General features: G+C 41.0%; 1 protein-coding gene across 1 annotated transcript in view; it reads left to right on the top strand.

Annotated features, from left to right (window-relative positions):
- The window catches only part of LOC126272704 (dual specificity protein phosphatase 3), a 35,230-nt gene extending 28,005 nt beyond the window's left edge, over nucleotides 1-7,225 (top strand). Inside the window, exon 4 of the mRNA XM_049975740.1 lies at nucleotides 6,525-7,225. Coding sequence (XP_049831697.1) covers nucleotides 6,525-6,745 — 221 coding nt within the window. The 3' untranslated portion in view covers nucleotides 6,746-7,225. The remainder of the gene's footprint in view (nucleotides 1-6,524) is intronic.
- Nucleotides 7,226-15,005: the final 7,780 nt, after the last annotated feature.

Genomic DNA, 15,005 nt, shown 5'->3' on the forward strand with positions numbered 1-15,005 from the left:
TCTTCCTGTTACTCCCCTGGGTGCCCATCTAGATGGGCTCTTCACAATGCCAACTGGGATGCTTTAATCTCCACTTTCATTCTGAGTTCCTCGAAAAAAAATGGAAGCATTAACGAGAATGTCCAAAACGGAACAGCAGCAGTTCTATCAGCAGCTGACTTAGAGATCCCTTATTCAGAATCTCAGCTGTTGGAAGGTAGTAACTTGGACCACGGAAATTAAGGCCATTAGTGATCATAGACGGAACCTCAAATGTCATAAGTGACATCCATCAGTCAAGCACCTCATTACCTTTAAAAGCTCTGTGCCTGGGTCTGCCACATAATAAAATGATGGAAGCAAGAATGCTGGGAATGGTAAGTTCAACCATTGAACCATGTTTGTCTCCTACTCGGGGTTTGGTGAAGATGACACACACCTATGGTTTCCAGTCCTCTGCAGGTGTACTTGGTATTTCCTTGAACGGTGTTGTTTTCACTGATCCAGACATCACACTTGAAAATTATTAGGTGCATTTTGCTTGAGCCTCTGCATGTGAGAAATATCTACTCAAAACTTTGGGCACATAAACTGTATGCCCGATAGAGACTCACTCGGGACCTATGCCTTTTGCAGGCAAGTGCTCTACTATCTGAGCTACCCAAGCACGATTCATGACCTGTCCTCACAGCTTCATTTCTGCCAGTGCCTCGTCTCCTACCTTCCAAATGTCCTGAGTTTGAGTCTTGGTCCAGCACACAGTTTTAATCTGCCAGGAAGTTTCATAACAGCGCACACTCTACTGCAGAGTGAAAATCTCATTCTGGAATATCTACTCGCCTTTCATGTCCTTTCACAGTGGATTGAGCGACTGCACTTATCTTACTCTACACGCAACCTAGATTCCTAGAATGCTTCATTCAGTGAATGGGAATTCTTCATTGCCCTATCCCTTTGCCTTAATGCAGGACCAGAGTGCATCCACAACCAAGTGCTCAAGCACTCGGCGTCATCTCCTTACCATCTTCAGTCGTATCTGGAGTGAAGGTGAGCTATCCAATGGCAGGAGAGCATCACCATCCTGGTACTAAAACCGGTTAAGCATCCCCTACAGACACACAGCTAGTACCAATTAGTCTCACCGGTGTTCTCCACAAGTTGCTCAAACACATTGTGGGGGCAATCATTGTGTTGGCTCTGAATTTTGGAGCTTTCTGGCTCTGGCTCAGGGTGGTTTTCACCAAGGCTGTTCCACTGCTGATAATTTGGTTTGCCTTGTGTCTGCCATCCAGGCAAACTTTGACTGACATCAACACTTTATTGCTGTCTTCTTCGACCTAAAAAAAGGTGTAAGACACCACATGGTGACATCACATCTTTTATACCTTGCATGAGTGTAGTCTCTGTGCCCCACTTCAAATTTTTGTCCAGAACTTTGTCACATGCTGTACTTTCCATGTTTGAGTTGGTGCTTCCCACAGTACCTGCGCATCCAAGACAATGGGGTCCCACAGGGCTCTGTATTAGGTTCCCCTCTTTTTAGCAGCCATTAATGGTCCAGCGGCAGCTGTGGGTTATGACCCTCCTTGTATGCCAATAATTTTTGCTTTTACTACTGTGCCTATATTGTGGCTGTTGCTGAATGCAGACAGCAGGGTGCCATTCAAAAGGTGCAATCATGGGCCCACACGCATGGCTTTCAGTTTTCTGTTGCCAAGACTCGTGTCGTGCATTCCTGTTGCCATTGTATTGTTCGTCCACAACCCGAACTTTAGCTCAATGACCAATTACTCAATCTGGTGGAGACTTATCGCATTTTGGGACTGGTCTTTGATGCCTGTCTGATGTGGTTTCTCCATCTTCACCAATTTAAGTGAAGGTGCTGGCCACATCTTAATGTACTTCACTGATTCAGTAACAATGGTTGGGTTGCAGACCGCACTACCCTTCTGCAGCTTAACAGAGCCCTGATCCATCCTTTCTTTATTATGGTAGTCTGGCATATGGTTCTGGATTGCACTCAGCTTTACAGTCACTGGACGTGGTAGACCACTGAGGGAGCCCCACTTGCAAAAAGAGCCTTTTGAACTAGCCTTCTGAACAGTCTATGAAGAGGCTGGGGTTCCTGCTCTATGGATCAGGTGCCAACAGCTATGCAGTTGTGCTATACATTTTCGCAGGTCCTCTAAGCATCCAAACTACTGTGTGCATTTTTCTAGTTGGGAGGTCCACCTCCCACATCAGAGACCCAGAACCGGGGTAACAACTGCAGTTTGACTACATTGTGTGCTCTGAGCTCCCAACTTCCCTCACTGTTGCCTCTTGTCAGGGAACAATCACAAATGCCCATATGGCGTGTACCCCAATCTTGGATTTGGATCGATTTATCCTTTGGACCGAAAGATTCAGTTGACCCTATGGTATTTTGCCATACAGTGGCATACAGTGCAGTGAACTATGCTTCTTGGCAAAGGGATGCAGTGCCTTCACTGCTGAATTGGTGACCATCATACAAGCCCTTAGCCATGCTAGTGTTTGCACTGGCTGGATGCTTCTGATGTGCACAACTCCTTCAACAACTTCCAGGCTATAGATCAGTGTTACCCTCATCACACATTAGTCACAACTGTCCAGGCTCTTCTTTCTGATTTCCATCAAGCTGGATGGCCAGTTCTGTTGGAATGTCTGGACATGTTGGGATTTTGGGGAATGAACATGACTGTTTGGTGAAGTTGACTACCAGGATGTCAATTTTGGAAATTAGGCTCCCAGAACTGAACTTTCGGTCAACTCTGTGTCATAAATTGTTGTATGTGTGGAACTCGGAATGGTTCACCCTGAACTCCACAAACTGAGGACCATAAAGGAGAGCACAATCACGTGGCAGTCTTCCATCCCTTCGCACTTTGTGCAGGAAATCCGTTGTCCTTTGTCAGCTAAGCAGTGCTCACACTTGGCTTACCCACAGCCACATTATCTGATGTGAAGATCCACCTGATGGTGGCCCACATCCTACTAGACTGCCAAAATTTGGCTGCTTTGTGGTGATCTCTGGTGCTAGCAGGTGACGTGAAAGTGGGTAACCTGGTTTTATGTTTCATGCATGAAATTGGTTTCTGTACATCTCTGTGAGGTGGGCACTTTGGCCTCATTGATGACTACTTGAGGGCTTGGAGGGGCATCGCTTTTCTACTCTGGCACAGGGGTCCCATGGTGGCCCTTGCTCAGTGGTCTGGCCTGGCCCCTACCCTTCCCACCTTTTTATTCTCATTATTCCTTTATGTTTGCCATTTTTAATGTTTTATCTTTCTCAAACTTTCATCATCTTGTCTGTGTGTTGATCGTTGCTGTGGAGTAACAGATGGTGAGGTGGTGCTGTTGGGGTGCAGAGGGCATGTCTCCCTAACGCGTACCATGCTCTGGGGACCTCCACCTGCATTCTTACCCCCTCCTACTTCTCCTCGATTTTCTCTCTTCCTTAGTGTACCTTGCTTACACTCAGTCTTCCCAGGATTTGCCTTTTATATATTTCTTCTGAGGATTATTCCTGCTTTGATACATAGAGGATGAAGGAACTGATGACCTTGCAGGTTGGTCCCTTTAACTCCAACAACCAACAGAAACATTACTTTTTTTTTTCAATGAGAAAGAAACGCCATTGCCGCCTAAATAGCGACCGACGTAACTCAAGAGAGAAGCAGTGGCTGGGGAGAGTGGATGGCATGACCCAATTTACAAGTGGTTTGGTGATCTAGTAATAAACTGCCTGGCTAGTAGGATTGAACCCCAGCTGGTTACATTCTTCCACTCTGCTTTTGACCTAGTGTTCACCTTTTGATGAAGTGGGCCAGAAATGAAATGTGGCTTGGGTTCCACATAACACTCTGGCTCCCCTTTCCCCATTGGAGATCTGATTAGGGACATGAAAGTCACATAAACGACATCCAGTTGATTGCAATCATTTTGGAATAGCATAGTGAGAAAATCATGCTAATCCAAAACTTGTGCTTCTCATTTCCTGATGCATAAAGTAAAACACAGCATGTGATGTAGCTTTAATTTAGTTTTCCAGCAGAGCAGCATAATACTGAACTGTCACCCTTCTGCTGTCCTTGAGTCATATGTCTGGACAGGATTCTCTGTGTAGTGAATTGTAATATATAATTTGTTTGGACCATTCAAATTACACAGAAGACTGGTAAATGAATCTCCTGGCAAGGAAGAGATTTAGGTTTTTTAAATATTGTAGACATAGGCGTGGTGTGTTCTTGAAAGGGATTCATAAATTGCTTGCAGATGAATATATAAAATTTTAAATTATTCTGCAGATGGTTGAAATGATTTCAGACTGCCAATTTCTGCTTCCCTCACATTAACAGTTGCTATTCACACTTTACTTCAAATTCTTCTAACAACAGCCAGTGAGTTACTCAACTTCAAGAATTCTAATAAATATGACCAATAACGAAAAGGTAATCCTCACCATGCGATGTGAGACTTAGTTTAAAATAATCGAATATTTTTAACCAATAGTTTCTCCGCAATTGAGAAACATTGCATAGTGGAAAAAACATGAATCCAAAATATGTTGTGATTTTATTTTTTTTATGTTTCAAGTAAAAAATTTTCCAAAAATCTGCTTCAGCAACTTTGCTTTATTTGCGTGCAATATGTGTTTCAGCAGGACAGGAGATGACAAGACTTTCAGCTTTCTGTTTTCCTTGAATCAGACCTAGATGTGGACATGACTCCATGCATCCTCCATTGCTTTGATTTACTGTCAGCAGTGGGCAAAACCTCAGATTCGTTTAAGCCGTAGGAGGGGACAATTGGATGGCCAGTACCCACTTCTGTCTTGTGGTGAGAGGTTTGTGACACTGCCACTGTTTGCCATTCACCTTCAGGTGAGAGAAGTGGCCAGGTCCTGCGTATCAAAGGGTGCTGCAACATCAGAAATCCCAATTCTCCCTGTATCCATTCACAAAACGTACATTCCTATCCATCTTTATGTGAGTTTAACTCTACAAGACAGATTAAAATTGCTTGATAGTTGACACTTCACGCATTAAGTCAATTCACTTCCAGTTCCTTGTCTGGCCTTCTTTTCTGCTGGGTTTGGATACTGGATCTGGCACTTTCATTTTGTCTACCAGCAGGCGCGCGCACACACACACACACACACACACACACACACACACACACACACACACACACACACACACACACACACACACACACACACACTGCAAACCCGTTTCATGTGCAGCACTAACCAAACATTGTTGTTGGAGCCTTGTGCAGTTAATGTGATTCAGCATCACATATAAGGGTGTTATAATCACAGAGAGTCTAAATTAGATAAGCTTTGCAAAACATTGATCGAAGCCGAATTTTTGAAAGCTGCAGTTAATCGTTGCAGTTGGCTCACCAGAGTCATAAACAAAGGAATTTCTATAATGTAAATGTAGTGGCATAGCACAGTGGTTACCACATTAACCATACATGTAAGAGGTCATAGGTTTGCATCTTGTCAGAGACAGCGAAATTTTTAAATTTGTAAATCTAATCAAAGTAATTTATTAATTTTACTCAATTAATTGATTTAAATGTAATGTTTATTGCAATTTCTTTACAGTATAATTTTCAAAATTATTTACTTTTATATTTCTTGTTGTTTTTCTTCCTGTCATTTTTTCATTTGAAATCTGCTTCTGTCGCCTCTATCTGCAACCTAGTGCTAACAAAGACTGCTCATCAGGTGGTAACATGGGAGCTCATATAGCCAGTGTTAGGATAGTGTTGTGTAACAAATAACAGTGAAAAATTGCAATTTGTTTTAGTGCTGAAATTGGAATATTTTTGTCTTGAGTTTGCTGGTAAAGGTTAGCTTTAATTGCCGTGAACAAAGCAATCACGATTTTAGTTCTGCTGCAGATCATTGACTGCTGTTTTCTTGGATTATGAGGTTATAGTTAGGTTAGGATGCATGTTTAAATTCAAGGCTACAAAATGCCTCATCTGTGGGACTAGTCATTGGTCACTTAAAATGAGCTGTTTCCATCTGTTGTATCCTGCAGTGGCTGCTTCCAACATTGACCTGCATTACACATAAACAGCATTTGTGAAGCGACCAGCCACATTTATGCATCACCTCTAACCAAATGGTAGCAAGCAGCATTTGTGGAAACACTGTAGTGGCAACTGAAAGACATCAACTCTCAAGTAATTTCAGTTGGACTGTAGTAACAAAACTAGGTACTGTGCTGTTTGCTTCCGCTAACACCAAGAAGAAGAAAGCTAAACTAAAGTGTCAGCTCATATGATGCTATCACTCACAAGATACATTAATATTTACGGATAAGTAATGAATGCTGTTAACAGGTAAAGTTACTGTTCACATCTTCAATGAAGATTGTAAGAAAACTCCTAAACTCTGTATATAAACTAAGTGGCAGCAGCAGTGGCTACTACTGCCGCATTGCGGAAATTGTTTATCAAAACTATTCTATATTCCACAAGTAATTTAATGCAAATATTTGTTGCAGGTAAGGTTTTGGTCCATTGTCTGATGGGAATGTCTCGCTCCAGTACATGTGTTCTGGCATATTTGATGATAAAAGAAAGGTTACCAGCTGCAGTAGCAATAAAAATGGTGCGTACAAACCGTGATATTCGCCCTAACAATGGATTTGTGAGGCAGCTTGCTGATCTGGACAACAGGCTTAAAAGAGAGCGACAGCGCGCTGCTGAAAAGTACAACTTGTGATAATTTTCCTGACCACCAAATGTTTACCAAGAGTACAATTTCCAGTCCTTACATATCAGTACATAATGTGTGCTTCCGTGTCATTATCATTCATGTTCAAATAGCAAATTGAAACACACAGCTGAAAACTGTTATTGTGTCAAAGTGTTGGGAGATGACTCCTGTGAAATTATGTAACAAGTTTAACGGCAACAGCCTCTTTAATTTTATAATCAGCTTATCATTACTAATCTGACTCTTGCAATGGCAGGAGTAATGACATGTAAATTTAACCAGCATGTGCCTAAAAGAAAGTGAAAACGTTAAGCACAGTACTCTGCACATAAAACCATTTCTATACCTGTGATTAAAACTGTAAAATTTATTTATTTGTAATGTATTTTAGATATTTTCCTCACTTAAACAATGTTAATGTCTGGAAACTGTTGATGTACCTTATATTTGCCAAAATAAATAATTTTTTACAGTGTTTCAAATATATTTATACCTCTTTCTCATTTGGTCGCAAAATTATTGGAACTTAGTGTAGTGTTTGACTAAAGTTGTTAGTCGGGAGTAATAATTACCAGTTTATTACTGCTCTAGACCCAGTGATAGGGAATATTGAACGTATACAGAGAAAGGCAGCACAAATGGTCACAGGTTTGTTTACTCTGTGGGAGTGTTCCTCAGAGGTACTGAAGGGAACTGAACAGGTAGGCTGTTAGATAGTTGTAAACTATATTGAGAAAGTCTACTACTAAAGTTCAAAGAACTGGCTTAAAATGAGTACTCTAGGGGTGTAATAAAACTTCTTATGTATGAGAAAAACTACTGCATGCACAGAGGCATTCAATCACTCTCTCTTCTTGTGTTCCATACGTGAATGGAATGGGAAGAAACTTAATAACTGGTACATTGGGACATAACCTCTGCCAAGCACCTCACTGTAATTTGCAAAATATAGATGTAGATACATACTGTTGTGTAGTCTTCCATAGCTGTAAAAATTGGTTATTTTTGGTTTCGTGCAGTGCTAACCAGAATTCCATGTTCCTTTTGAAGTAGTAGAAATAGAACCGTATTCAGTTTAGTGAAAATTGGATTGCTCTGTGACAAAAAGAAAATACTTTTTTAGTGGTGGTGGTGGTGGTGGTGGTGGTGCGTATGCCAAGTTCATGAACTTAGATGGAAAGCACGGAACATGTGCATTTTTATCTGTTGTGCTAATAATGCCAAAAATTAAATGGAAAAATCGACGTCATGCAAAATGCAAATCACACATTAAATACATAGAAATTGTACATAGCAAACTATATAGAAAATCTGTGAATGAAAGTGAAAAGTTTTGGGGAAAGCAACATCAAGAAAAACTAGTCGCAGCTGCTTTGTTCTTCAGATACGCATATGTAATAGCTAAATGGAAATTATAATTCAAATAATATCGCACAGTTTATTAGTTGGTGATATGCTTCATTGTGACGTGCGCTGAAATCATTGTTTATAGGCGAAGAAATGGAAAAGAAAGTAGGTCATTTCCTTTGTGAATTGGGTATGAAATTTAGTATCATGATGGATGAAGGTATGACGACTTCCAACAAAAAATTGTTTAATAATATATGAACTTTTCTCCTTTGAGGGTGCTGCTTGCAATTACTTTTTCAATACTGTCAAATTAGAACATGGGAGAGGAGAATGTATTTTCAGTACACTGTTAGCTGCTCTTGAAAAGTATAACATTAAATATGATGTACTAATATACCATCTTGTAGATATTTTGACACATGATGCATAAACCATGCTTGCACCATACAAAAGCATAGCCTCTGTACTGCAAAATCATTGACAAAGAATTGATATGCATTGTATGAACCACAAAATGGAACTATCTATCCATGATGTGGCAGTTATGTACCATATACGGACTTTTTAGATTGTATTCTGCATTTTTTCACTCCCGAAAATAAGATTACTTCAGTGTGTTTAACAAGAATTATCATCTCGTCTATTAAAGGTAGGCCACATTTTTCACGTATGTTGCGTTGCTTCATCATTTAATGTGCTTTGAGCTCTTCTTGAAAGTCGCAGTTCTCTTGTCCATCTTTCTGAAAAACTGAGTCAGATTGATCTAAATTTGAAGGGTTGTCAAAAGTCTAAAAAATGATTGCATATAACGTGATTAGTTGTACTTTGACGCCCGAGAACTTCTGCAAGTATTATAGTATAGATTGTGTCATAAGCTAATGACACACTAAGAGTTAAAATGATAGTACAAGAGTTGGAGAAAAAGTGTACATCCAAAGTCGTTGAAATTAAAGAACTATCTTGCAGAGAATTTAACAAACATTTTGAAAGAAATGTTTTTAGTCCTTGGTAGACAATTAAAAAAAAAAAAAACCCTTTGCAGACTTAGATTTATTTTTGGATCCAGCCACATTAAATTAAGACACGTGATTTTCAGATGAATATGAACGTGTATTTTATGGTGATGTGTCTATTCCTTGTTTCTGTAAGAAGTTGGATTTTAAAGTAAATGAAAGCACATGTGCATCACTAAAGATTTTTGACTATATAAAGAAAATCCCCAACACATTATCACATCCGTGAAAGAACTTGTGAAATCAATCGAAATTATAACTATATATATTGATGAATGTGAATGTGGATTTAGTCTCCTGAATTGAACACTGTTGGATCAGAGGAATCATATACAAATTCTGACATTTTCAAATCTTTCTATTTCACTAAATGGACCCCCACTGCATTTTTGCAGTATAGAAAAATTTGCTGTGAGGTGGATCAGGTCTCGGCACCATAACTCATTTGACAAGTCAACTGATGAACCCCTGAATCTTCAGGCTTAGTCTCATTCATCTTGTCTGTTCAGACAGAGTGAGGTGGTGCAATTGGCAGCACACTGACTCGCATTTGGGAGGACGATGGTTGGAACCCGCATATGGCAACCCTGATTTATGTTTTCTGCGTTTTTCCCTAAATTGCTTCAGGCAAGGATGGTTCCTTTGAAATGGCACAGCCAGTTTCCTTTCTCATGATACTTTAATCTGAATTTGTACTCCATCTGTAATGAACTCGTTGTGTATAGGACGTTAAACTCTAATCTCCTCCTCGTCTGTTCAACTAAACTCTGTAAGTTAAAATGACAAATGTTTACTTTAGTATGTTTTGAAATAATCTGTAATGTGCTTTTAAGATACAACAAGAAGGTAATCACAAATTATATGCAGGTAACTAAAAGGCATTATACACAAGAAAAAGTAATAATTGCTTGTGTACTGCTGTTAATGACACTTCGATGTTTAAGGGGTGCCATCCATGAATTTGTTTTGATATAATGACAAGTATACAGCCACTTAATTTGAGGATGCTGTGCCTGTACGAGACAGTTTGCTTCTACCAGAATTGATTTTTCTTTATTGTTAATAGTATGCAAATTCCACTAGTGTGGTTGTTGAAGAATCCATATTTTGGCATTGCAGTGTGCTGATAACTGCATTAGAAGTAAGGTCAGGTGAGTTTCACAGGTTGGAGAAGTATGGCTGGCCTTCAAAGAAGCGGTACTGGTAAGTAGGTCAGTACTAAATAGTGCCACACTTCTCTGGAAACGGCTGCCTACTGTAACAGTGAGTTACGTCCAACAGTATGTTGTGGAGTAGGGTTTGTCATTCAATTTTCTCTCTTAGCTGGCTGATGTAATTTTGTTGTGCTCGCACCAATACAGCTGTAATTCAGTGAAAGTTAATTGGAACGTGAGAAAATATCAAGCTGATAGGGTTTGCGGAGACACCAATATTATGTAAGCATGGGTTGCAAAACTCCAAATGGAATGATGGAGACCATAAATACAAAATATTTAAAACACACACAGGTGTGCTGAGATTGTTGCTACAACGGAGCTACAGCACTGTCCTAAGTATTGACTCATTGGAACACACTATCGATGCTAAGTTGCCATGTGTCTTTAGCATTGATCCAATTAATAAATAATAATTAAATCATTGTCTTTTAAAGTGAAACTATTTATTAGGAGTGATGTACTTCACCTTTGTGATTCTACAGTTACATCTACATCCCCAAGTATCGTAGAGGTGTTTTGCTCTATAAAGTGTGTACGGTGGGAGGACTGAGCCATTGGCAGGCGCTGCTATCAATTACACTGATACTTGACTTAGAACTATCCTCTAACCTTTCAGGGTGTGTTGCGCCTCGCTTCACTATTACTTTCACTTGGGCAGGATCGTCAAAAAAGTTTGTCTCATCATAATTTATAATGTTGGAGGGACGGACACCACTCAAGGTCGCTTCAAGGTTTTTAAAATAATCAGTCACTGTTTCTCGGGTAACTGCTGCTTTTGCCCTCTTCACATTTTCACTTACTCTAACCATTAGTTCTTCATTTCATTTCAGAAAAGATTTTTACCCAATTGTGCCCAGATTGATTGTCACAAAATCTTTCTCCAATGCTCCCTGCTCAATTGAGGTATGCCCGTACAATGTCCCTAACATTGTTATTCTGCAAAGGAAACCCCCATTTCACACGACACAATTGTCCTTCAACCAAGCTTTTTTCCTCACTATTGGTTAACACTAGTTAGCCACCAATTCTGTATTTGTACCTTTCCTTGAGTTTGTCTTTTAATGTGGTTTTTAGAACTGCGTATAGTTCTGAAGCTTTCTGGATGCTTAATTTTCCTGATTTGACAGCTTTCACTATGTTTAGTAGAAATTCTGGTTTGTAGTTAGATTTCTGTCTTGGTCCCAGGACCTTTTGGTATACTTGCATGATCGGATTCACCTAACAAAAATGCAATTTTGTTATTAGGCCTGCAATGTGACCAAGCAGTATTACCAATGAACAAAAAAATGAAACTGTATCACATAAGATGTTCTTATGCAAGCAATAATATTGCAACTTTCCAGTTACACTTCGGAAGTACCAGGCGCCAGCAGAAGTTTTCGCACTGTAGTGTTGACTACACGAGTGTAGCACAAGAATCGCACACCTACTGACAATGTGATTTGCTGGTTCCGTGTACTCCAACATGCCACTGTTGTTAACAGATTAGTCAAGATTTCATGAGAATGGTCAGCTGCAATGTAATTGTTAAAATGCTATGCTCAGTTATCCAAACTTGGCAAAATCAGTAAATCCTTGGAGTGACACCACCTGAGCAGATTCACCTCCTTTTACGGTACGCCTAGAGTCATCACTTAATGCTGGTTTGTGAAACACTGTTAATAGACTTGCTCATGATAATTTACTTCTTTCTTCAAGAGCCTTCCAGCTCAGTAACTTCAGCATCTCTGTGACACAGTTCCGCGGAATCAAACAAACCTGTGGCCATTTGTGCTACCCTTCTCTGTATACTTTCAATATCCCCCAGAAGTTCTATTTGGTATGGATACCACACACTTGTAAAATATGCTACAACCAGTTGCACAAGTGATTTGTATATACTGACAATCTATGTAGATGACATTTTGGTAATGGGTCAAGATTGGAATAAACACTTTCAACTTTTGAAACAAATATACAATAATCTTGGACAAGTGTGAATTACATTGAAATTAGAGAAATGTGTATATCTGCTGTATCAGAACTTAAATTTTTAGGTCACATTATTACTAAGGATGGGGTTTTTGCTACCCCTGGGAAAATAGAAACCATTCCCAAATTTGAAGCACCATATAACAGAAAGCAGTTAAAATCATTTCTTGGTTTATGTGGATTCTATCAAAACTTTGTTAGCAACCAAAGTTTGAGAGTGTTTACTTTATTTACTTGGAAAAATGCTGATGGATGTTAGAAAGCTTTGGAATGTATTAAGTAAGAATTTAACAACTCATGTTTAGTACACAACCTGATTTCAGTTTGCCTTTTTCCTTGCACACTAATAGCAATAATTATGCACTAGGTGCTGAGTTATTTCAGGAATTGCTTTTGGAAGTAGGTTACTCAAACATGAAAAAGACTTATTGGCTATTCTCTGGCCATTTGACAAGTTTTGAAATTATCTGTTGGGTCATAAAATCAAAGTATACTCTGATCACAAAGCATTAAGTTACGTTCAAGAGTGCAGATTACGCCATGAAAGGCTCATATGATAGGGCATGTTTTTCCAGCAATTTGACTATGAAGTAGTATACAAAAAACATACTGACTGTTGTTGCAGAGGCTTTACCTAGGTTACCATTAAGTGGAATTCATGAATTACATGATCAGCATGGGGAAAAGGTGGCATAGGATTTGGAGTAGGATCAGGTGAATCTGACGGAACAGAAGGAGTTGAGGTTGGAGAGGAAATTGTGGAGTTCTTCTTCACCGTGAGTCCAGATCATGACGATGTCATCAATAAATCTGTAGCAAACTTTGGGTTGGCAGGCCTGGGTAACCAAAAAGGCTTCCTCTAAGCGACCCATAAATAGGTTGGCATACGAGGGGCCCCATCCTGGTACCCATGGCTCTTCCCTTTAATTGTTGGTATGTCTGGCCTTCGAAAGTGAAGAAGTTGTGGGTCAGAATGAAGCTGGCTAAGGTAATGAGGAAAGAGGTTTTAGGTAGGGTGGCAGGTGATCGGCGTGAAAGGAAGTGCTCCCTGCCGCCGTTGGATAAGCAGCTGCAGCAGCAAGTCGTATAACCCTAGCTTACTTATTTGTTAGATAGTTTAATTAATTTCTTTGCGTGTTTTTGGGTACTTGCATTGTTTAATTCATATATTTCGGCCGTATTATAGTATTTGACAGTTGTAGCATCGCGCTTTAGTGTGTACTTAGTAGATTCTTATTCAAATTGCGTGTGAGTTTCGTATAGGACGTGCAATTTCGAGTCTTAGTTACTGTAATCGTAAATTCAGCAGATTGTAGCGCAGTCGTTAGGCATTTGTACAGGTTAGTTGATACATTCTTTGCGTGTTTCGCTTGCGTTATCTAGGCACGGACTTGTGTTTCGGCAACTGTTGTTCAACATCGATTAGAATGGACAGGGACTGCGATTGCTGTGTTCGGACGAGGGCTGACTTGGCATCCCTTCGCTCACAGCTGCAATCGGCGCTGACTTCGGTCGCGCAGCTTGAGGCTGTTGCCAATGGGCACCACTGTGGGGAGCCGGACTTGGGTATCACGGGGATGTCAACCTCGTCCCGTCTGTCCCCAGATCGGTCTGCCGCTGTGGTTGCCCCGGTTGCTGCCCGCAGTGGGGCTGAGCCCTCGCCTGTGGTTGATTGGGAGGTCGTTCCAAGGCGTGGCAGGCAGCGAAAGGCGTCCCCGGAGGCTGATCAGAAAGCCTCCCCGGTGCATCTGACAAACCGGTTTCAGGCACTGTCTCTGGCTGAGCCAGATGCAGCTGCCTGCCCTGTTTCAGAGGATCATTCTCAGCCTTCAAGGTCCGGGCAATCGCAGAGGGTGGGCTTACTGGTAGTTGGGAGCTCCAATGTTAGTTGCCTAATGGGGCCCCTTAGGGATACGGCGGCTAAGGAGGGGAAGAAATCCAGTGTGCATTCCGGGAGGAGTCATTCCTGATGTGGAAAGGGTCTTTCCGGATGCCATGAAGAGCACAGGGTGCAGCCATTTGCAGGTGGTGGCACATGTCGGCACTAATGACGTGTGTCGCTTTGGATCTGAGGAAATTCTCTCTGGATTCCAGCGGCTATCTGATTTGGTGAAGGCTGCTGGTCTTGCTTACGAGATGAAGGCAGAGCTCACCATCTGCAGCATCGTTGACAGTACCGACTGTGGACCTTTGGTGCAGAGCCGGGTGGAGGGTCTGAATCAGAGGCTCAGACGGTTTTGCGACCGTATTGGCTGCAGATTCCTTGACTTGCGCCATAGGGTGGTGGGGTTTCGGGTTCCGCTGAATAGGTCAGGAGTTCACTACACTTAGCTGGCGGCTACACGGGTAGCGGAGGCTGTGTGGCATGGACTGGGCGGTTTTTTAGGTTAGAAGGCCTCGGGAAAGTGCGGGATGGGCTGCAATGTCAAAGGGTGCTTGGCAATTACAGGACGTGCTTGGATCAAGGAACAGTCGGAATTATAGTTGTAAATTGTTGTAGTTGCGCTGGAAAAGTCCCTGAGCTTCAAGCGCTAATAGAAAGCACAGAAGCTGATATCGTTATAGGTACAGAAAGCTGGCTAAAGCCTGAAATAAGTTCTGCAGAAATTTTTACGAAGTCTCAGACGGTGTTCAGGAAAGATAGATTAGGCACAATTGGTGGTGGAGTGTTTGTGTCTGTCAGTAGTGGTTTATCTTGTAGTGTAGTCGAAGTAG

This window comes from Schistocerca gregaria, chromosome 5 (genome assembly GCF_023897955.1).
Source record: "Schistocerca gregaria isolate iqSchGreg1 chromosome 5, iqSchGreg1.2, whole genome shotgun sequence".
NCBI classification, from domain to species: Eukaryota; Metazoa; Arthropoda; class Insecta; order Orthoptera; family Acrididae; genus Schistocerca; species Schistocerca gregaria.